The sequence below is a fragment of the Pseudorasbora parva genome, chromosome 6 (genome assembly GCF_024679245.1).
Source record: "Pseudorasbora parva isolate DD20220531a chromosome 6, ASM2467924v1, whole genome shotgun sequence".
In the NCBI taxonomy this organism is placed as follows: Eukaryota; Metazoa; Chordata; class Actinopteri; order Cypriniformes; family Gobionidae; genus Pseudorasbora; species Pseudorasbora parva.
Window position 1 is genome coordinate 39,780,899 of NC_090177.1, and position 25,539 is coordinate 39,806,437.

A 25,539-nucleotide genomic window follows, 5' to 3' on the forward strand; every position below is an offset into this window, starting at 1 on the left:
GGACCAAGCTTTTGAAAATGATGCCTTTACATCAACTGTAATATTATGTCAATTATCAATATATTACATTCATTAAAATGCATATTTTCAATTTCATTGTCATGTTAAAATTATATTAGTGAATTATATAGTAGGCTACATGCAGTTTTGAAGTATGAAATATAACATCTAAATCATTGGCACTGTATTATTTACAGTGAATTTGACTTTGACAACCACATCTACTATTTTTAACAGTGTTACAGTTTGTGCAAACTGTAAATGCAGACTTTAAAGTGAACTGACACATACTAAGAAACACCCATGAACGATTTTGTAAAAGGCCCAAAAATGGCAGAGGCCCTGCCCCATCTGCCCACTAACAATTTCCGTGCCATATGTGTCGAGGAATGGGTTTGCAATGACATTTGAATGAAGAGGCTAACTGCCAGAGGCTCTGTTTAGTGAGTTAGACCTCTGTCACAGTGAAGCAAAGTTCACATTTCCTCTCCTGCACTTACATTATTGACACTGATAATACAAATGCTAATTAAAAACAATTAAAAAAAAAAAAGCAAAAAGTAAAAACTATTAAACGTTGTCTTAATTTTGAAGAGTATATTGGTAACACTTTAGTATGGGGAACACATATTCACTATTAACTACGACTTTTGCCTCAATAAACTCCTAATTTACTGCTTATTAATAGTTAGTAAGGTAGTTTTCGTAGCTGTTAAGTTTAGGTATTGGTTATGATTAAGGGATGCAGAATAAGGCATTAATATGTGCTTTATAAGTACTAATAAACAACCAATATCGTAATATAGTAATATGCATGCTAATAAGCAGCTAGTTAATAGTTAGTAACTGAACCTTAAAATAAAGTGTTACCAGTATATCTAGTTTTAGCATAACTTTTTTGCTTTAAACCTTTGGTTGCGCGATCTTTCAAGACAGAATCTGTGGCATTCGCTTTCATTAATGTCTCTAGCATAAACGAAGCAGGATGAATTACGTGCTGAAGTTTAATTTTAAGGTTAAGAGTTTCTTCAAATCCTTCTCAAGCACATAAGTGTTGGGCCTGGTCCACACTCTAAAAGCCTAAAAACAGTTCCCATGCTTTCTTCCTGTCTGTTTCTGCCTAATAATGAACTCAAGAACTCAAAGCCATCTGCAGAGGTGAACCCGAGCCACGGCGTGCACCTCATCACATCGGCCACAATGCCTGTGCTTTTCCACCGGAGTAAGCAGGTGGAAACGGGCCTTGGGAGACTTGTTTAAGAGAGTGGATTTCAGTCTGGAAGCCAAAGTTTCAATAGCTGCATCTGCGTTTCGGGTTAAGCAGGCTTGACCTATACTTCTTTTTATGACTCTCCAACTGGAACATTCATATCCGCGAGCACTCGGCTTCAGTGCTTGTCCTCTACTTGTCCTCCTGAATCAGGACACAAACGAATCTCCGAGGTCTGCACCCCAACAGTGAGGTGAAAAAAAGCAATTTTTTGAAGACCTGTCATATTTAATATATCTGAATATTCACTATTGCGATCATTTCTTGTCTCACAGCTTACATTTGAATGATAATATTTTTTCTAAAATATGATTTAAACTTAAGTAGCAAAAATGCCATTGGAGAATACTACCATTCAAAGGTGTTTTTTTTTTTTTTAAAGAAATTATTACTTTTGCTTTAAATCAGAGGTTTTCAAACGGGGGTCCTCCAGAAGGTTCAAAGAGGGCCCCAGAAAATTTAAGAGAATAAAAAGACAAAGAAAAAATTGACAAAATCTACCAAACATTCGGTTTCATTTCTAAATGTTTCTCTCATTTCTTGGCGTATACATACTTTCCAGAATTGTATACCTGTATCTTTGCTTTGTATCTTTATTGAGTTTTTCTTACTATAGTGCCCTTTATCTCGCTCACTGGGGTTGTAAAGCAGTATTCTCAATGCTGTACGTGAGCTGCTTACATACATTTATTGTGAAAGTTGCAAATCATTTTTAATTGAAAATGTTCTTCTTCAGGTTTATACATCCAACATTAACTACAGCCAATTTAAATTTGGAAACAATGTTGTATTTATAATGCCACACTTACTATTTATTTAAAGGGGGGGTGAAACACTCAGTTTCAGTCAATCTCATGTCAATCTTGAGTACCTATAGAGTAGTATTGCATCCTTCATATCTCCGAAAAGTCTTTAGTTTTATTATATTTATAAAAGTAATATGGGCTGTACCGAGTCTTTCCGGAAAAAACAGAACGCCTGGAGGCGTATCGGGTGGGCGGAGCTAAAGAATGACGAGCGCGCAAAGCGGTGACGTCCTCAAGCGTGGAGAAACCCATGGCTATCGATCTCAGCTAATACAGATAATGATCCAGAATAAATTGAACAGGAGAAACAGCAACATCAGGACATCCATCTCTGTGGTATGGACTGTATTTAGTGGCCTGTCAACATTTGTGTGTCTTTACTCGCAGTTTATGAGGACATGATTCGGTTTATGGACTATTGTATGCGACTAAACCTTAGCAGTAGCAAGCAAAACGGTTTTGCACGTCAGACTAGTGTAACGTTATAACTTACATAGAACAACAATAGAGTCCGTTAGCGCATTTAAACGACGAAGCACGCGATCGTGTCGTTTACTGATGTTTACTCACGCGACGAGCCAATAGCAGAGACATTTGAAGCAGTTTTACTCACCGGCTGCTTCCAAAGCAGGACCGAACCTTTTTCGCTGGGACCGCTCCGTCAAAAACACACTTCTTTGGTATGATTTGGTGATGTCCTGACAGCAGTGAACGGTGGAGATCCACTTTGTGACGCGACTGAAGCGATGTTGTGAAGCTTCTCGTCATTTCTGCGTTCAAATCGGTTCAAATGCAGCGCGGCCTTCCCGGAATGCTGTGCTGAAGCGTTGAAGTCGCTCGACGTCACCCAGAGGAATTAAGTGGAGCGCGGCGCGGAGTATTTATGGGCGTGCATTTCCTCTCTCGCTCTAGTCACGCGCGCGCGCACCCTTCCGGGAGAAGAGCCCGTACAGCCCATACAAGGACCTTCCGCTCTTACTAACGTCAAGCCGACCCATACTCGAAAAAAACTCTCCGAACCTTGTGAGAAACCGGAAGGAGTATTTTTGACACAGAAATACTCCATCAAACGTCCAACATTAGTTTTTGAAACTTGTCTATGTTTAGGATGGGAATCCAAGTCTTTAACAGTGTAAAAAGCTCAGTATGCATGAAATGCATGTTATTGCTAGCTAAAACAACATGTCCACCTCCGTGGAGGTTCAAAAAAAGAAACACAGCACTTACGATATAAAACTGAGGAGAAGTGTATGTTAAAGGAAACAGCAGGAAACATCAGAGCTGTGTGGAAAATATGAAAGGAGACACGTGCACGTATGGAAATGTTTCTAGCAGAAAGTAAACTTCCATTGCTCTCTGCTGGGGTCACAAAGGCCATTACACCATAAACCCACACACAGCAGCACTCACACACACTTTGTGTCATCTATTACTACAATCATACAGAGACAGATCCTTTATAACATTGTAAACTCACAGTAACCAAATATAGACAATCACAGCTGAATGAATACAAACAAACTCAGCTGCTTCTACATAAATACATAAAACACACACTCACTCGCACACAGTACACACTCCGATATTGAAGTCCACATGCACACAGTGATCACATTTTGCTGGTCTGTCGGATCATTTAGCTTTTTTATGAGAAGAGGCAGAGTTTTTGGCTAAGCACAGCATCTTTCTGGATCATTTCCAAGATCTCAGCATACTTATAATACTCTATCTCAAACCTAACTCTAGCCTTCTCTTTCAGCGTGTGTCCTTTTAGGAAAATAAAAAACAACCATAAATGCACGTCTTATTATGGAGCAAAAATTGTAAACTGAGAAAAAGCTGCCCTAAATAATTTGTACAGTAGCTTTGTGTGACAATTAAGATCTTGAAGCTAATCTTTGAGTTTTTGTCTTTTCCATTTGACTAAACACAACCTATTTTATTTTATATAGTAAATGGAGAATTAAAGGTGCCCTAGAGTGGGTTGAAACAATATGTTAAATTGTTCTCTAATATCTGAGGGTATGTGGCTTGTTTCAGGTCAAAGGTTGTCCAGACACAGTTTTACAGGTCCATTTACAACCCTATAAATTTTCCCTAGGATGTAATGCTCTGTTTTTGCCTTATTTGGAAGGGTCATGAATAATAATGCTGGCCTCTGCTCTGATTGGCTGTTTCACTGCACTGCTGCTCAATGACAGCTAACACATACCAACCATCATGGCACTGATTTTACAATGATAGGTTCTCAACTTTGAATCACAAACTGGATAGCCCGAAATAAGTTGTTTGTACAGTAACGTTACAGTTTGACCGTAGAGTAGTGATTTAAAAGTCGATTTATTTAGCCAAACGAAGTAATGTAGAAGCCACAATAGTCAGTGTCATGTTTACTACTCATCCGCTGCAAAATAATCATACTTCAGTTCTCAAAAATGTATATTTATTTAACAAATTGACTAGAAGCCTTGTCAAATGACTATTGTTTCAACTTAGATGGTGGAGAAGGTGACGTTAGCTACAAGAATCGAGTGAGATCTGTAAGCAAGTAAACAGTACACTGTAAAAAATTATTTAGAAAAAAAGTTACCTGGTTGCCTTAAAATTTTGAGTTCATAGAAATTAAAATTTTGAGTTAATACAATGACAATTTTTTAAGATTCGAATCCTTTATTAAAATATTATTAAAGATTTTGTAAGTATATTGGGTAATTTTGTGTGTTTTATTTCTGATGATGCAGTGAAACATGCCAAATAGTGCTATTTTCATGATTTATCACATTTTTTATGTGGTTCAGATACAATACTATTTTGAGTTTCTATTTATTAAACACATTTCCTTCATTGTATCAACTCAAAATTTTAATTTTAATAAACTCAAAATTTTAAGGCAACCAAGTTACTTACTTTTTAAGTTTATGTAGATTTCAATCCGTCAAAAGGGATCGACATACATATCTACTGTTGTATTTTATGACAACACTGTTATGTGAGCTACTTGGAGTTTCCAATACTAGCATGCACGTTGAATCTAGGAAACACGGGGGATATTATCGTAATGTTATCTTACTAAGAAACTTTCAATTGAATCTGAAATGGGTTCGACAGTTAATAAGTGGATAAAATCACTACTTACTGTTCGGCCCTTTCTTCAGTATCAGACGCTGAGCGAATCCTGCTACATTGCCCCAGGTTAGAAAAACTCTCCGTGGTGAAATGGGCCAAGCAAACCAACTTTGAATTCAATTGTTGCGGTATCCGATTGTAAATAAACATTAACCATGACTGTTGATATTGTTTATCTGTGGGAAGGCTATTAAAAGTCCTGCACAGCCTGGAACATGACATCTGTGATGATCTGCCGTTTTCGCTATAGTCGCTTGTTAATCTGCTGAACTCCCGACGGCTGCGCACTGCACAGCTCCGCCTGAAAATGAACATGGGCTGACATGCAGATGTTGGAGGCATACATATTAGGATCTCAGCGATTCCATCACAGTTGCCGTTATGTTGAAAATAGCCTGCTTTTCCGTGTTGATTTTGACAAACAAGATTAACATATAAAGGAGGAAACACAATCTCATGGTCATGCGTAAAAATAGTACGAGTGTGAAATCTCATGAAATGGATACGCCAAAATGAGTTTTGGCATGCAAATGCTACGCAGTTTATGGCGAGCATAGGACACGCTCTTGGGTAGGTTTAGGGTGGTGGGTTCGTATGTATAATACGCCATAAAGTGCGTATCATATGCACGCGAAAAACCGTGTACCATATGCACGCCAAAATGAGTTTTGCCGTATATATTTAACGAGATTGCAAACTCTCACTATTTATACGCATTTTCGTGAGATCGGTCTCCAAGGAGGAGGCAATGATGAACAGTATGTGATGTCCATGTAATGAACTCTTGTTATTTAACTATGGCAATGTTAATTCAATTTTTCATTCTAGGGCACCTTTAAAGGGATAGTTCACCCAAAAATGTACATGCTGTGATTGTTTACTTACCCTCGAGTTGTTCCAATACTCTTAAAAATAAAGGTTCTTAAATGGTTCTTTGGCAGGGTGTGTGGTTCCATGAAGAACCTTTAATAGCCAAAGAAACTTTCCATTGCACAAAAGGTTTTTTGTAGTGCAAAAAGGTTCTTTAGCCTAAAATGGTTCGGAAAAAAATGGTTCTTTAAAGAACCTTTCACAAAACGGTTACTTGGGGAACCAAAAATAGTTATTCTATGGCATCACTGTGAAAACACATTATAGAGGCTTTAAACTGCACGTGCACCTGTTAAGGGTTATGCTTTTGTTTGAAGCGCTTAAAAAAATATAAAGCATTCTCATGTTTCAGACAACTAGGATCATGTACCTTTCCCGCAGCAGCTCAACTGTGTCCTCTGCTATTTTTCAAATGTTTTGTCCAAAGAAGAATATTATTCACTATGGCAAAGCAACGTGACTGGCTGATGGTTTCCTATCACAGCGCACAGACGCGACTAATCCATAATAAAATTACAGATAAATCCACTTTAACTCTGTGGACCCTGCACAGGGTCCGAAATGACATCGTCATGTATATACTGTCTATTTTAAATATCTCTGGAGGAGCTCTGACCTCACATGTGGTACCATTTGAAAGCCTAGAGTCTCTACTTTCTGGAGATATGCATCACTTTGGCATTTGTTTTAGACAAAGTAATGTATTTATACTAAATTACTCTGGTGCCATTTCCACCTGGATTTGGCCTACCCAAATTGAAAAGCCTCCCATACACACATACAGTGGTCTAGGTTCAAAATGTTGGTGTCATTTTACAGGAAACCCTTTAAAGTTACATAAAACACTGCTAAAAGTGATAAACATGTAAGTATATGTTGTGTAAGCTGTAATAACCCCCCAAAAAAATTAGGCACTTTTTATACTTTTTATTTTTATTTTTTTATATAAATTAATTTTTGAAAGTGTGTAACTCAGGCCCTGTGTGCTCTAGGACCCTGCAGACAGTTTGGGCTGCTTCCAGCATGTATCATTAATTTAATGACACTAGGATATTGCATTTATATCATATATATATATATATATTGTGACGAAGCGACTGCCACTCCCACATGATCAGCACCACCCCGTCTTTGAAATCGCCGCCCTTCACCAGGTTCCCGACTGGTGTGGGTAATAGAGAGAGGAGGGGAGCTGAAACTACTGAGAATTGAGAAATGGCTGTGAGTGATGAGGCACACCTGAGTATCATGAAGCCTCATCACCGCCACTGTTAAGTGCTGAGCGTGCCTCTCTCCAGGGGGCCGGCCTCTCCCCTTGTGCATGCACGCTGGTGTCCTCGGAGGTCCACGAAGGGAGCGCGGAGGGACTCCCCTGCTGTCCAGTGCTGCGTTCCACTCCACTTTAAGACACGCACTTGCAAACTTCCCTAAGCACTTCCCCTTGGGGGAATCCCTGCCGCCATTTTGAAGTGCGTTCCACTTCGTGAAGTGGACAAGGGAAGTTTATATGGACAGACCCTTGCTCCCTCGATTTTGACAGAGTGAGCGAGTCTACTTCATATGTACACTTCAGGCAGCTTCATGTACCACAATGCAACGCGATTGTGAAGTCACCACATATCACGTTTAATTTACCCCACCAAAAACAACTATAACTATTTTTAAAAACATTTAAAACAACCCAAACACATCCATATACATATAGAATGCTGCATTAAACAATTTCGTAAAGGTAAAAAATAAATAATATATCAACTCCATAGTGGATTCCAAGTGATCAAGGGCTTAGGGCGTTCCAGTTCAGTCCATTTGCAAAGTTTCCGCCAGTAGTGGGCACTCATGCAACGTAGGCATGACGCACATCCGAGTGAACGAGACGGAGGGAAGTTTGCGAGTGAAGGGCATGACAAAAACGAACTGGAACGCAGCACAGGATGGAAGTGCTCACGTAATGCCGCTGACGGGCTACTACGCCGAGCCGCTCTTCCCCTCGACGTCCTCGACGAATATATGTGTGTGTACTGTGTATAATTATTATCTATATACAAATACACACACGTGCATATATACATTTAGGAAATATGTTTATATATAAAAGATTTATAAATAGTATAAATCATATAAATAAATAAATAAATATATATATATATATATATATATATATATATATATATATATATATATATATATATATATATATATATATATATATATACACACACATGCAAACATTTCTTAAATATATACATGTATGTGTGTATTCAAATATACATAATTATCATACAGTACACACACATATATTTTTATCACTATTAATCGATTTGACAGCACTAAATATGATATAATATAATATAATATAATATAATATAATATAATATAATATAATATAATATAATATAATATATGATATAATATAATATAATATAATATAATTTAATTTAATTTAATATAATATAATAATTACATAACATAACATAACCTATCATAATATATTATGTTGTCATGTTTTATTATAATATAATATAATATACTATAATATAATATAATATACTATAATATAATATAATATAATATAATATAATATAATATAATATAATATAATATAATATAATATAATATAATATAATGTGGTTTCCTGAAGGCAAGTTTTAAAATTGGAATAACTAAAACTAATTAAAATAGTTTGATATCGGCATACACTATGATAGTCACATTGAAACATGTTCCATCAAGCTGGCAATGAGCACTGCTGCATATAAAACCCATATAAATAGATTTACTAAACACACACGCATACATTTACGCACCAGCTCAAGGGTAACCATCCCTTAACAGTCAACAGTAATATGACTACGACTCAGTTTGCAGTGATGCGGCATGCTGAAGCAGGCAGTGAGCACAATCTGACGAGTATCAGTGTTAATTATCAGCGTACATATATAGGCCGCAGCTGCACAGAAGCTTTCTCCTATTACACACCGGCTTCCCCAGAGTGATTCAGCGCTTCGAATCAGAGGAGAGGCAGCTGAGGGAATGAGAGAGGGATTCACTGTACCTTTCCAAGGATAAGCTCACTGCCACATATAGGTTTTCTCCTTGGACTCTCTCTCCTCCACCTACTTTGCTTCCTTATACGTCTCTTTCTCATTTGTTTTCATTAGTATCCTTTATTCTAGGTGATGTATTAAGGTTATAGTACTGAAGGTTTAAGAGTGGGAACCGAGGCTGGAGATTGGGATTTCTGCCCTACATGGTAAGGAATGTCAGGATACCTCAGACACGCTTCACGGGTACATAAAAGGGATAGTTCACTTTAAAATGTAAATTCTGTCATCCTTTGCTCATCCTCAAGTTGTTTCAAACCTGTATGAATTTCTTTCTTCAGCTGAACACAAGGGAAGATATTTTGAAGAATGTCAGTAACCAAAAGCCATTGACTTCCATAGCAGGAAAAAAATACTATGGAAGTCAATGGCTCCAGTTAACTGTTACTGTAACTGGTTACTGACATTCTTCAAAATATCTTCCCTTGTGTTCAGCTGAAGAAAGAAACTCATACAGGTTTGAAACAACTTGAGGGCGAGTAAAGGATGACAAAGTGAGCTATCCCTTTAAGGGCGGACAGCAAGATCGCTTCTCTTAGCTCTGCCCGACAGATCTTTACCATCTGTACATGAAAAAAATGACAGGAAAAAATGAATCCTTCTAAAATTGTGCAAATGTAAGGATAATAGATTACTTCATTACAGGATTTTTCTACCTAGACAAAGCATTCATAGTATTTAGAGTAGAACTATGCAGCAGCTCCATCTCGTGGCGTGAAAGCACAATAACCATCTAATACTTGTGGTTATTTTAGTAATAGTTGACTTTATAGTTTGACAGTGGAATACAGTTCTTTACAAAGGCTGAACATTTAATGTGTTGTTCACATTACAAATTTAAGTTCATCCATCTTCAGCAACTTCTTTAAATTAAACCTGTCGCTTCAGACCAAAGACTGTTGTAAACTACTCAGTCTCAGACGTCACGCTCACTGACCGTTGGCGTACGGCACACTGGAAACACTTCAGGAGTTTCAAAGTCATCATCTGATTTGGTTAATTTCCGAAGGATGTCCGCGAGGTGTGTGTGTGTGTGTGTCGCGCTCTTTAACGGTCTGACTGGAAACAAATGCTGTGACGCCAAACTCCCTCGTGGAAGAAGAACGTCGCTGTGTTTACAACCGTGACAATGAGCGCTTACCGGGATCAACTAACGCTGGATTTTCCAAAAGTATAATTTAATAATTAACTTGTTACATTTATGTAGCGCTTTTCTAGGCATTCAAAATGCTTTACATGGAAGGGGGTGAATCTCCTCCACCACCACCAATGTGCAGCACCATCTGGATAATTCGACGGCAGCCATATTGTGCCAGAACACCGAAAACACACACACCGGCTGATTGGGGGAGAGGAGACGGAGTGATAAAGCCAATCAGGATATGGGGATGATTAGGAGGCCATGATGGACAGAGGCCAATGGGCAAATTTGGCCAGAATGCCAATATTACACCCCTACTTTATCAAAGGACATCCTGGGATTTTTAATGACCACAGAGATTCAAGACCTCGGTTTAACGTCTCATCTGAAGGACGGTGCTCTTTGACAGTACAGTGTCCCCATCACTATACTGGGGTGTTAGGACCCACACAGACCACAGGGTGAGCGCCCCCTGCTGGCCTCACTAACACCTCTACCAGCAGCTCCTATTTTTCTGCTTAACTTCAGTGGAAAACCATTGTCTTGGTATGTGAATTTCACGACTCCATTGATGCAGTAAACTTGGATGATGGTGTTGAAATAAAGATTTATAGATGGACGCCTCTGGTCTGTTATTGCAGGGACATCGACTTTACATTTCACGCCTCTAAACATAACATGATTGGTTGCGTTACATGTCAGTCAAACGTCCTTTTGGGCGGTCCCTGACCAATGAAAGCTGTGATGGAGTCCAGACCTTCAGTCTGAAGGCGAGACTAGTGTTGTGGTGACTGATGAGACAACTCTTCTCAAGGACATGTGGTCATGACCGCATAAGTTTTACATTGTATGAATGAATGTAAAATGAATGTACAAATTCAGCCTGCAGCATAATTTGATGGGCTTGTAAGCTCAGTTAAATGTTAAATGAGTAAAAAGAGGACATTTTTAGAAAGAAACTAGAAAAAAAAATTGAGCATTTGCTCCAAACCAGATAATATATTTTTTTACTTTTATTACTGAAAAGCTGGAAAGTATTTCCAAGAACAATATTTCAACACAGCTCAAAAGGGAAGGAGAAGAAAAGCACGTAAACATTTGAAATGAGCTGTTATTACGGCAGCGATTGTAGATGTTAAAATAACCAAGCAGCATTATTTTAACCACATGTAGCCTAAACAAGAGCCTGTATTAACTTATTTCCGCTTTATTTTCACATTTTTAAAATGACGTCCATCATTTTGAGATAAAATACAAGACAAAGTTTTTCTTTTAAGTATAATGTGTCTATATCTTCCTATTTTTTAAACAGGAGATTTAAATAAATAAATAATAATTAGGATATCATTTTCCGATTAATAAATCAAATATGAATTAATTGTATTATTCCAAGCATATGGCATTTTATTTACAGCTGACAACCACGGGACTGACCACGTGAGCAGCGCGTTCTCGGGTTCGTAGGCTTACAAAATTTGCTGCATCTGAATAAATCACATCTGAATGCACAAGTTTTATCACTGAGGTAGCAAGCAAACTTATTTTTACAGACAGCCACATTCTCACACAGTGAAAACACATCGCAGAGCAAAGAAGACACTGAACACGCACTGACAGACAGGACAGAACAAGTTACTTTTAATATGAAACAAAGTCTCAGCTCTAAAATTGTGTGCTTTAAAAAAATAAAAAAATAAAAAAAATTCATTTTGTGGCTCTTTAAAGGTGCACTTTGTAACTTTTCCATCCACTAGAGGGCGCCTATTCAAAACAAAGGCGTAGTTTGATGACGCCAAGTTTGAACGCAACATCTTGGGACATGTGGTCTTCACCTCACAGCCGGTGGAAAAGTATCGGGATAGGACTCGGGCAGAAATCATGTTCATTAATGTGATTATTAACGTTACTGAAGTGAAGCAGAGCAGGACCGAGTGTTGAGGAGCTGAGCAAGGTTGCTGGTGCGATTGATACACAAACACACGGCTCGCAAGCAGCGGGACTTTTATTATGACGGGACACAGTCGCCAGCGCCATTTCCGCTTTTGCGGTCATGATTATGAGGTAACGCAGCTCTGTTTATCATATTAGATACATTTGAGTGTGTTTAAAATGATATTATTATGTTATGACGTTACTCTGCGTTTGCTCGGTGGCTGATGTGACACTTGTTCACACTGCTAAGAGTAAAGCGTTTCTGCAGGATAAAACCGGAAACCGAGAGTAACGCAGATATGACAGGCGACTCCCTCAGACGTCCCGGCTCCTCGGTTAAAAAGGCACATTTTGCATGATGTACAAATAGTTGGAAACATTTGGGATATTGTAAGAACTTAATTTAACAAAATATATAACACTGGCCTAGTGGTTATTGGATATTTTACTGAATTTTTTTACATAGTTCCCCTTTAATGTGTGGTGACAGGTCGCTGTAGCGCCTCAGTTAAAGGTGCTCATGAACAGATCCATGAACTTCCTTCTAGTTAAAAGCTGTTATTTTTTAAAGCCTAATAAATGTTGACATTGATAGCTTTCAATTTTGTTGTATGTCCATCATTATTAAAAACAAATGGTTGAAATCACTTTCATAGAGATATCAGTAGCAGTATTACGCCGGCTTCACACTGCACGCGTAAGCAGGGCGTAGGCAGCGCCGAAGCAGCGCGTGTGTAAAGCAGTAGCAGCGCGCGCACTTTTTCCTTTCACACAGGCAGCGTTTGTCGCGCGCAGTTGTCACGCGCAGTTGTCACGCGCAGTTGTGTACAGAGTAGGCTACCCTATAATGGATACATTTGCATTTCTCTTTAATGTATTTGAAATGGAAATAAAGCAAAGATTTCTCATGAAGCTAATTTATTTTAAAAAATCGTTTCACTTGTTTCTGATGTTTTTTTTTATTTCGTTTAGTGCGAGTTTTTGATAGAAGAAAGGCCATCGCACTATATGTCCATGAAAAGCACACTGCTAAAAAGAGAAACTTCACAGGAAATTGTCTCTTGAAATATTGGATAGGCATCAAATTTACATTACCCATCATAAACCTCTTAAAGATAATTCATAAATGACAGTAATAACTAAGAGGAAACTTCTTAATGATATATTGTAGGCTAAATGAGCAAATTATCTAAAAACGTTTTTTTTTTAAATGACAAAATAACGCACATCATAGTCTATCTACATGTCTATACTGTATGTGTGCTATATTAATGTGTGTATATTCTATTCACCTATCCATATTTAGTTTTTCGTTCGTGAGACAACGAAAGATTGTCAAAAACACTTTAAAATGACGTACCATCAGCACCAAGAGCCGCTCACGCTCACCAACTTCCTCCCATGCCTTTTCATTCACTTGCAAGTCTTTATAAAGCAAATTGTGTAGATCATAGAGAACTGTGTGCTTCTCAACCTTCACCATGAGACAAGTGTCGTCCATTGCTGTCTTTCCAGGTGCACTCTGAAGAACACTGCCTGTGACACCACGTGCTTTTGTTCATCGTTTCTGTTTTTATGCCAGCATATAGTTATAATATATACATAATTTAATTCATATTTAATTTAAGCTAAACTGGCATACATTATTTAAAATTAGTTTTGTAGTTCAGGCAAAAAAAAAACTTATGGCAGTGACTTCGGTTTTTGTGTAGAACTTTTTTTCCCCACAGCGCCGGATGTCATGGTGACTGAGAAACACACGGAACACTTCACTAAATTATTTAATGGTTAAATGTGTTATTTTTCATGTTAACCAGGTTAATTTTGATCAGAACAATGCACTGTGGCTTTAATTCATCGTGAGCAGTGCGTCAAAAATAGACCTGGCGCCGAAACGATCGCGGCACTGACGCTTCTGCTCTGCTCCTGCTACGCGCCGCTGCTGCCGGTGTGAATGCACTCATTGATTAACATGGGCGCCGAAAAAAATACGCGCTGCTTACGCCCTGCTTACGCGTGCAGTGTGAAGCCGGCGTTAGTGTCAGTGATCCTGGCCTTCATTCATAAAAAAAAATGCCATTACAACAAATATTTAAAATACACTGTTTTAAAGTTGTTTCTACAACTCTTACTCTCTTGGAGAGTAACTGTAATATTATTACAATATAAAAATATTAAAAACTCTGTTTTTAATTGTGATTAATCATGATTAATTACAGATAAAAATGTGTGATTAATTCACTGTTTTTTAATTTGATTGAAAGCACTAATAAAAACATAACAATTATGTTTGAGTAACAGCAATAGCAGAGAGACACACATGATAAATGTACCTCAGTAAGCAGGCCGGTCAGGTCAGCACTTACACCACGGTGTTCGGTCAGCTGCTTTGTCAGAGATGCATCAGAGGAACCATAAAGGATGTTGTCATTTTCATCTGTCCATTCAGACTCTATATTCAGAGAGAACAGCAGAAAACACCATATTTAAGTATGATGACGATGCCTCTAGTACTACGCACTTTCCCAGATAAGGTGTTATAGTACCTATGGAGGTGCTGTGGCCATTTAGACTGGGAGTGAAACCACACGCTCCCTTAACTGATGAGATGCAAAAGGAAGACCTTTCAGGTTTGGTTCTTGGTCTTCTTTTCCAGTTTCCTTGCTTGGAGAATAAATCAATCAATAAAATATTCAAAAAGCATTTTCTTGCATATGCACGGTTTTAATGGCCTAGTTGCCCATCAACCTTTACAGTAGACCCTAGTGTACATGGGCGATTACGCACTTTTAATAAAATGTATTTTCGTCCCCCGCACTTTTACTGGGTCTCACCGATCCTAGTCGACCCGCCCCGAGCGGGATTCGAACCGACTCTCAATACCCTTCTGAGCTGTAAACGACAAACTCTTGCCGGGCCAATCACATCGTGTATAGAGTCGGTGGGCGGGGCCATAATGACGAGGGCCGAGTTGCGTTTGCGTGCTTCTAGTAAACACAGAAACTGGCAAACGGCGGCGGTCTTTCGAATCAGCTTTGACCGCGACTCTGGAAGACTTGGAGCTAAGCTTTTCTCTGAGAAAAGAACAAAGAACGGCACTGAAGTCATTCTTAAGAAGGGAAGATGTGTTCAGAGTTTAGCCGACCGGATACGGCGAATGTTTAATCTGTCAGCGAGCTCTGCTTCACCTTCGTTGCTCTGGTTGGTGTAGCGCTATCCTATCACGTGCAGAGGGAGTTTGATAGACAGCCGTTTATCCGCCCCTCGGATTGAGCTGTCAATGGAGAGTTTCCAGACCAAACATCTTGATGATGTGGGTCTGGCTTGTCAGGCTATATTGGCCGGTAAAAAAATACATTTTTAAAAATGTTGTAGCATCAAGCATTATCTAATAAGTCATATCACAGTTACATTTTCCAAGTACTGGTATAGATTGGGAGAAAATTCTGATTAATCATCTGTCCATTACAGTGGACATCATGCATCAACAGCTATAAGCTACAATTCATACCATTACTGTGACTGTTGTTTTTGAAAATACTTAAAGCTGCAGTCTGTAACTGTTTTGGGTTAAAAAAAAATATCCAAAATAAATTGAGCAAATACATAACCAGCCAGTGTTGAAAACTATATGCTTACCTCGATTTACAACGGTATGCTTGTGATAAAGTGTTTAATTACAGTGGTACTGGTGGATTTCCGCAGGAAATTCGAGTATATATTTGCGTCATTGCTACTCTAAAGCATTTAAAATATTTAAAAATGTATATTTCAAATGCATGTCAAAGTGCATTATTACATTGACATTATTACAAAGCACACTTTTTAGTACTTAAGTGGGATTACAAACATGAGCACTTACTGTAATCTGCACATTCAATGCAATTAACCACACTTCTTCATTTGCTTAGTTTTAATTAGGGATGCACCGAATATTCGGCAACCGAAATTATTCGGCCGAAAATAGCCAAAAAAAGCACTTTCGGCATTCGGCCGAATAAGTAAAAAGGCCGAATAATTTTGGCCGAACAATGACGTTTTTAATGACGTGATCAAAAAGTAACCCACGTAGAGTGAGAGCTGCGTGCTTTATGCAGCAAACATGTCAGCAGTGTGGAAGCACTGTTTAGTGCTGAAATTTAGTGCTCATGTCATCGATGAGAAGAGGAACCGACTTTCATGTGAGAAAGCAGAGAAGCTACTTTTCATAAAGAAGAACCTGCCACTTTTCCTGAAGAAGTAGGCTAAGTAGGCTTATGTCTAAGACAGTTATTTATTTGTTGTGGGTTCATCCACATTTTTTGCACTATTCAATGCACATTTGTTGTTGTAGACATACAGAGTTACATTCTTTCAGCAGTCAGTTATAGGCCTAACATAGGCTATTCAAGAAGGGGGGCTTCTAAGATGGCCAAATAAAAATATATTTTTTATTTTACTAATTATTTATTTTAAGTTATGTTGTGCTTAGTTTGTATAATATCTGCTGGAATGTTAAAAAAAAATTCAGTGTTAAATAAATATTTTGAAATTGTATTTTTGTTATTTGATTTATTTCTCTGAAAAGCAACACAAAATAGTAAAAAGCAAATTTTTATTATTTAATTATTGTAATGGTAAAAAAAAATTGCCAAATAAATGGAAAAAATGCAAAACACCGCGTTCGGTATTCGGCCTTCGGCCAAGCATTTCATTATTATTCGGTTTCGGCTTCGGCCAAGAATTTCATTTCGGTGCATCCCTAGTTTTAATTATTTTTTTAATAGGATAAGTGAATGATTTATCCTCCAACTGAAAAAAAAGATTAGTTTTGAACAAACACCAGCAGATTGATGCAAAACGTGAAAAGTATTTAGCATTAACACTGACATTCATACATTGACTCGTGTATTGGGATCACTAAATATGATTTTAGTGTTTTGTATCGCTTTGATAGACTTGTACATTATTTATAGCTGCTGTTTTGAGTAAAGTGCATGTGGTTCTGCTGTGTGATGTTCACCTCATCCAGGCGTTCCTCAGACTGCTGTTCCTGCTTCAGGGACGGGCTGGTTTCTGTCCTGTCTTCGAGGAGTCTTTTCTGGACACTCTTTCCCTCTGTGGACCTGCACACCTCACCTGTTTGTATGTCCAGTTTGGACGGGCTGAAGGTTCTTTTTGCCTCCATCAACTCTGAGAGGGTAACTCCCTAAAAGTAAGATAATTTAAACTGAGAAAATGTATCTGAAGCAGGTGTACAAGTCACGACGGTGATTCTGATTGATCAAACTCGACGGTCACATTTTAATGTTTTTGTCAACATCCCGCGCAGCTTTCCCGAATTCACTTGTGTTCTTCTGTAGGCTAGTTCTTCTGTCTTTTTCTTACACGAATGAAAGTTAAACTAACAAATTTGCGCCATCTTGCGATTCGCAACCGTTACTGGCTGTGGTAAATATGGCTTCTTATCAGTGTTGTTCTTTGGAAAACTTTTACTTCACAACTTTCCAAAGCATAATATATATATATACTTTTTACTGCACTACATTTCATATTGAATATTATTTCTTCTTTCTTAAGTAAAAGTAATTTAAAGTTTTACTTGAGTACAAAGTAGAAAGTGTTTAAGGTAAAAAAAATTTGGAATGCAGTGTAGTAAAAGAAAAAAAACAACATGATAAAGTAAGATTGCATGAGTAAGAAAATGTACTTTCTACTAAAAGTAAAAATACTTATCTACTGTCTGCCTTTACATGACATATTTTAGATAATAGGTAATCCAGTGTAACAATAAAAGCATATATATACTATTGTGTAACTACTATTGTGTAACTACTATTGTGTAAGTACTATTGTGTAACAATAAAAGCATACATATATATATATATATATATATATATATATATATATATATATATATATATATATATATATATATATATATATATATATATATATATAAACTTTGCTTAGTTAAGGAGATATATTATATTAAGTCTGTAGAAATATATTTAAATGTATATTTAACATTTAGAATTGCAATGTTGACTGGACTAAAAAACGCAAATCCAGTCAATATTTTATCAAAGTAGGCTATTAAGGCCAACACAATATTTTACTACCGTAAATAGATTTTTGTTTGTGCTGTTGAAATGGGCTGAAACATGGGCTGTGATAATAGCCTGTAGCTATCAGAACAACATTTGTGAAATTAGATGTAGCCTAGCTATTTTGGTGTTTTGTTTAAAATGGATCCTTCAACAACTTATAACAGTGAGGCAAAAAAGTATTTAGTCAGCCACCAATTGTGGATCAGAGGTCAATGAAGGAGTGTGTATATATATATGATTATCTTTATATCATACCTGTGTAGCTCTTCGAGTCTGTCTGGCCTGCCGTGATTTGGCCTTCCTCTGAGACTCTGCCTCCTCATCTCTCACTGGGACCATGTGTGTCCTGAGACAGGATACAAGGACTGATAAATATAGATTACACTGAAAATAGGCCTACTTCATTGCAGTGAAAAAAAGAAAAAGAAAAAAATATATATATAACACGATCAGATTTTATATATTTAAGTTGTTATTTTTGGCCTTGATTACCAGTTATTGGATGGTTTGTTTTAGTGTACATATTGTAATGGCAAACTAGTAGATATAAAAGTCATACATTTATTGCAACATCAATATCAGTTAGATTAGATATTAGATAAGATGTAAGCAGAGAACTTGGGACAGTAAGATTGTTTTAAAGAAATCCTTTTATTCTGCCAGCACACATTAAATTGATCAAAAGTAACAGTAAAGATGTTTATAGTGTTACAAAAGATTTATATTTCAAATAAATGCTGTTCTTTTCAACTTGATTCATCAAATAATCCTGAAAAAAAGTATAATGTTTTCCACAAAAATATAAAGCAGCACACAATGTGTTTTTTTTTTTTTTTTTTTTGCTTGTCATTTATGCTGCATTTACATGCTCTCAGAATTATCGTAAATACGAGTTTCCTATAGCTTGACATGGTCATACTCAATTCTCGTCAGAATATGAGTCTGATGATGCTCCATTGGGCTGTGATTATGTGGCCTCTTTCAAAGAAGCGGCAACCTCCCGCGATCTCTCTTGAAGCCAATACGGAAGTAATGTAAACTGTAATTCCTTAACTGGCCACTAGAGGCAGGCTCCAGAAGGAGCAGAATCTCGTTGAGCCCCATGTTAAAATTCTGAACTTTACAGCAGAAAAAAAACATGTTTACAGCCTGGTACAAAATTGTGGTTTTGACCTATAAAGGCTAATTTTGATCTTCATGACAACTGGTAGGGGGGTGAATTTTTTTATAACTCATTTGTTTACGTTATATAAAGCCTTAAAGTTCTATATAATTAAGGGCGTGGTTACAAGTGGATAGCCATTTATCTGTCATTTATCATTTAATGTTTGACCAAAGGCTAAAGACTACAGCCAGCAGAGGGAGCCATTTCCGCATGTTTTGAACCCGCGCATGGGGGATGGAGATCACACTCACAGCTCAGCTCAGCTGCAGGCACTCATTTAAACGGAGCTATGCTGAGCAATGTAAGTGTTTTAACTTCTCAAATTAATTTCTATTAAAGTTAAGCTTGCAAAGGCATGAACTGAAACGCGCAAGACTGAACTCGTGTTTTGAATGTATGCTGCGAGTGTGGTCGCGATTACCTCAGCTCTCATCAGGAGAGCTCATTCAGCTCATTTATCTGACTCCTGCAGTTAGTGCTCAGTGCTGTGACACTCGCGCGGTGACTCGATCGTTATATTGAACAGACACGTTCAGTATTTAATTGTAGAGTCTGTTCTCCAACTCAGTCACAGTAGCGGTGGCTTTGGGAGTGGCCTCACAGGGCAGCGAAGCATTCTGGGAATTGTAGTCTTTCATCCCCATGAGACAAAAATACATTTTCTGTCTTTTCTCAGTCTAGAAAGCACTAAATTCAAAAATTATTTCACATTTCTACTACATTAATGATCCAGTTTAAATACAGATTCATCTTCCCAGCGCTGAAGTACCCCTTTAACAAATATATTACAATAGAAAATAGTTATTTTTTAAAATTGTAATATATTTTACAATATTTCCGTTTTACTGTATTTTTGATCAAATAATGCAGCTTTGATGAGCATAAGAGACAAGATTACAAAATCGCACCAACCCCAAACTTTTGAAAAATGATATATATACTGTACAAACACACTCTTTACAATAAAGTTTCATTAGCTAAACTAGAATTGAAGTGTTGTTCTACAGCATTTATTAATCTTTATTAAATCTTTGTTACTGTGAACTAACATAAACAAACAATGGACAGCTGTATTTTTATTAACTATGTTAACAAAGTAAATGTTAACAAATGTATTGCAAATTGTTAGTTAATGTTCAATAATACATTAACTAATGTTAAAACATTAAACCTTATCGTAAAGTGTTGCCGATGAATCTCACAAAAACATGACCAGGTCACAAGGTCATAAGAAATTATTATTTGCATAAAGAATATTAAGCCTGAGCCTTTCATAGAGACTTTTTTGTAGTGCCATTATTTCATGACACTTAAACACATTTTGCCTTATTCTACTAACACATTTCTTATTTCTTTCTTGTGATTGTGGGGTGAAATATGAGCCGGACATGTTCTTGACAGGATCTGTGAGATTGACCCAGTGATGTCTGTGCTCTGAACAGAATGTTTCGAGCTGCACGAGAAGATCAATATCTGTAAGTATAAAATTTCCCCACTGAAAGCACTAGAGGCCAGACGACATACTGTCCCAAAGAGATGAGTAAGCACTAATTGCAAAAACAGACCACTTAGCACACTGCATGTTCCCCACCCTTCCCATTCAGCAGTGTTATTGATCGACATGAGCGTGGCCATACGGTTTAACCAGAGGACCAAATCAGAGCATCATTTTTCCATCTGCTCATTCTCCAAACACAAGTGTTGACGATTATAACCTACATCTAATTATACATTAAATAAAGAAAACTAAATGCGTTTCTAAAAACACACTTCGGTTTTAGTACATTTCTGAATGCACAAAAAAGTTGTACATATCTCATTTTTCATGTTATGGCCTGATGTTAAATAATTAATAAAAATATAAATATTAAAAAAATATATATATATATATATATATATATATATATATATATATATATATATATATATATATATATATATATATATAATTTTTTTATATATATATATATACCAAACATTAAAAAGGTTGAGTCTTAAATGTAACAGTGTGTCACAATAAGACTAATAACAGAAATTTTTATTATAATAACACTCCTACTACTACTACTACTAATGATATTAATAATATGTGGTAATAATATATAATAACAAATAAAATATTGTCCAGTATTATTGATGATATATATTATCACAAATATATTGTGCATCTTATAATAACATTCACACCCTCAAAATAATATAAAATTATTAATGTAAATAGTATGATTAACATTCATGCATAATTGACTGTTCAAACTGCTGGCATGCAAAGAGAACATAATATAATGCATATTTTAATATTATGAATAACAATCCCCTCAGAATTCCACAAGTCTTCATAAAGTTTACAAGAGACCTCATATATTTCCTAAGATGTAAACTCAGATCAGAGAAGTGAAAGCATGCTGTTAAAGGAAAGTGTCTCTTTAACTCTTAACTGCAGTGTACTGTAAAAGACACGAGTGTTTCCTCCGTCAGATCAGACACTGAACAGTGGCGAGCCGGTCCGGTTGCACATCACAGCAGCAGAAGGGGTGCTTGATGTCCCGTGATAAAGGAGGGGCATGCAGCTGTTTGAGGGAGATAAAGCAGGCGAGAGATTAGGCTGAATACTGTACCTGAGCTGACAGTCTTGCATCGTCCTATCTGATACTACAAGACCCGTGCGGATGTCTGCAGAGGAAAGACTGCAGCGGTTACGAGAAGAAGGGATAGAGGGAGAGAGATGGATGGATAGAGGGAGGGAGAGACAGGACACAGGATAGAGTGACTTTCAAGGGAGGAGATTAAATAGCAGTAGGACAGAACAGATACAAGAACACTGTGTGTGTGGGGGGGGGGGGGGGATAAGTAGTTTAAATCTTTTGAGCTTGATAACATTTTTTTTAAAGAATGATTTAATTTCAGGTAGAATACCTGCAGGTGTACGGAAAATACTTTTTATTTGATGGTTACATATGTAAGTGTATTTTAAAGAGGTTTTCAATCTTCTACAGTCTTGTTTTTTTGACTATATATTGTTTTCTAATATATATTTCAAAATATTTTCGAAATTCTCAAAACTACCTGTTCAATTCTCACATCATTGTGTCAATTGTGCACATCCAAAAAGCAGTTTCTCATTTCTTTGAACAAGTTGCAAATGCTTTGGTACATCCATGCAAATGATTATGTCCAATTCTCTGCTGTTCCCTACATTATCAGTTGCTTATGTCATGTTGATCAAAAGGTGTTATATTGGGTCTCTGTTGAAAAGTCTCACTCCCCACAACATTTAAGCACAAGCTCATAGCATAAGTCTTTACATGCAAAATGGTTGAACAAGTTATCATAATATGTCAAGAATATTTCTATACTTTCTATATTTCCAATAGACTTTTTTCTAAATCTGTCCTGAATTGGTGAATTGCTCCCAGGTGAATCGTGACTTTCTCTAACGAAGGTGCTTCTCATGAAACATCAACTAGCAGGCTGTCAATGTTTGACAATGGAAGGACAAGGAATTTGTGGCCCAACAGACAGGATCGTCAAGAGGTGTAGGAAGATTGTAATTCCTTAATGTAATTTCTACAGCACTGCATGTACAGTTTTTCCTTGTTCACATTTCTTCTTTAGGTTTTGTTGTGTGTGTGTGTGTGTGTGTGTGTGTGTGTGTGTGTGTGTGTGTGTGTGTGTGTGTGTGTGTGTGTGTGTGTGTGTGTGTGTGTGTGTGTGTGTGTGTGTGTGTGTGTGTGTGTGTGTGTGTGTGTGTGTGTGTGTGTGTGTGTGTGTGTGAGCCTGTTTATGTGGTTTATGAGGACACAAATTTGTATAACTACATGGGTATTACACTGGTATTACACTATAAATGTGGTTTATGAGGACATATCAAATGTCCCCATAAATCAAATGTCCTTAAAAACATACTAAATGATGTTTTTTTTAGAAAGTAAAAATGCAGAATGTTTCTTGTGATGGGTAGGTTTAGGGGCAGGGGCAGTGTAAGGGGATAGAAAATACGGTTTGTACAGTATAAAAACCATTACGCCTATGGAGAGTCCCTGTAAACCACATAGACCAACATGTGTGTGTGTGTGTGTGTGTGTGTGTGTGTGCTATTCAGTCTTTTCATTTCTGTATCTCAATGACATGTTCTGTCAATAAAATACAGTACAAACAGTAAGAGTGTAAATTTGAATCTTTTCCATTCTCTTGCAATTATACACTCACACATACACTAAGATGTAAATTACAATTGACAATAATTGTCATCAAAACTTTAGCCGTAGTTTACACCAGAACATCCCTCCAGAGAAAACTGTTACATTGATAACATGACTAAACAATCTGACTGTCTTATCCGTACACAATGACACAAGGACTTGTCATTCTGATGGCACTGACATGTTCATTGACACAGATATTTACTTCTGAGAGATGAACGAAAGATTTTGAGTAAGAGAGGGGCTTTTGCAGGTAATCCATGCTTTTTTTCTATTTGTACAAATTGTTTTGAGAAATGCACTTATTGTTTTGCAAATTGTGAGTTTGATTCGAGAAATGTACCAAAGCGACTGAGAAAAACTGTAAACTCTGTGTACTGTTGTATCTTGAGTAAAGCACATGAACATAAGTACACACAGTGAGGTATGTTGACCAGCAGAGGACAGCATTGTCCTCTCCACAAAAATCTTTTTGACCTTTTGAAAAGATTTGGCTGGTTATTTTAATCCTCTGTACCAGTTAACCAAAATACTGGATGGATGGATGGATGGATGGATGGATGGATGGATGGATGGATGGATGGATGGATGGATGGATGGATGGATGGATGGATGGATGGATGGATGGATGGATGGATGGATGGATGGATGGATGGATGGATGGATAGATAGATAGATAGATATCAAGCCGGACCAAGCAGCACCCAGAGCACCCTCAAAATATTTAACCTTTATGATTTCATTGGCAGGTGAAAGTACAGACTTAAAGTTCTCTCCAATTGTAAGGATATGTTAAAATGTTGTTTTATTAGCCAGGTTTGTGTGTGGCCTGGTAAACCCTACAAAATGTCCCCACAAAGATAGCAATATCCAAAATCCTTGTCCTTGTGAGGACACTATGGTCTCCATGAGGAGAACATCTTATGAAAGTGATGTTTTTTTGAAAATGTAAAAATGCAGAATGTTTCCTGTGGTGAGTAGGTTTAGAGGCAGGGGCAGTGTGTGTGTGTGTGTGTGTGCGTGCGTGCGTGTGTGTGTGTCTCTTTCCTTGGACTTGAAGAGGTCAAGGATCAGTTCTTGAAGTGGAAATAAATACTCTCCATTTTTCATTCTCCTCATCTGCGTTGTGAGCGAGCAGGAGACCCATGGGTTTGCCGAAGAGGAGGTCATAAAACAACATGACACCTAGAGGAAGTCCACGTTAGCTGTGCTGAAAGATGGCAGCGTTTGCGAGACTGCGATGTTAATGGTTTCTGGGAGTTGATGGGGGGGGGGGGCGATGTAGAGATTTCCCCTCTTAGTCCCACATTACCACCCCATTAACCTCTGACCCCGTGAGATGAGAGGAAAGAAGAGGCCAAGCTTGTGCCCCTGGCCTCAGAGAAAGAGAAAGTGGGGAGTGTGCCCCGTGACCTCGCGCGCACACACATGTTCTGCATTTGGATGTCTGCGGGTGGCACAGAGCTAGCGCTAATCTGGAACAGCCTCTGCTATAAACAGGATGTTGGAGAGAGGACAGGAGAGAGAAAGCAGAAAGAAGAGGCTGTCCTGGTAAAGGTGTCAATCCATCTAGCAGTTCTCCTGTAACTCTCCATCAGTCTCTGTTTTCACTCTCTCTGAGTTATATGACTATGGAAGCTTGTTTCCGCCTCAGAGTAAAAAGTAATAAAAAGGTAACTGTAACTTTAAATCTCGCAACTTTCGCCTTTTTCACTTTTTGTGGCATTTACGTCTCTGATTATGACTTGCCATCTCACAAGTGTGACTCTATTTCTCAAAAATGTGACATTTATGTCTCGCAATGTGACTATATATTAAAACTTCAGCTTTATTT

General features: G+C 37.4%; 1 protein-coding gene across 6 annotated transcripts in view; it reads right to left on the reverse strand.

The window, feature by feature from the left end:
- Positions 1–17,580, reverse strand: part of LOC137079001 (protein phosphatase 1 regulatory subunit 12B) — an 81,980-nt gene extending 64,400 nt beyond the window's left edge. For all 6 annotated transcript variants that reach the window (XM_067446907.1, XM_067446906.1, XM_067446910.1 and 3 more), the window contains exons 1-3: positions 17,252–17,580; positions 14,796–14,913; positions 14,583–14,701 (exon numbers count right to left, since the gene is read on the reverse strand). In XM_067446907.1, coding sequence (XP_067303008.1) covers positions 14,583–14,701; positions 14,796–14,913; positions 17,252–17,416 — 402 coding nt within the window. In that variant the 5' untranslated portion in view covers positions 17,417–17,580. The remainder of the gene's footprint in view (positions 1–14,582; positions 14,702–14,795; positions 14,914–17,251) is intronic.
- Between the last annotated feature and the right edge of the window lie 7,959 nt (positions 17,581–25,539).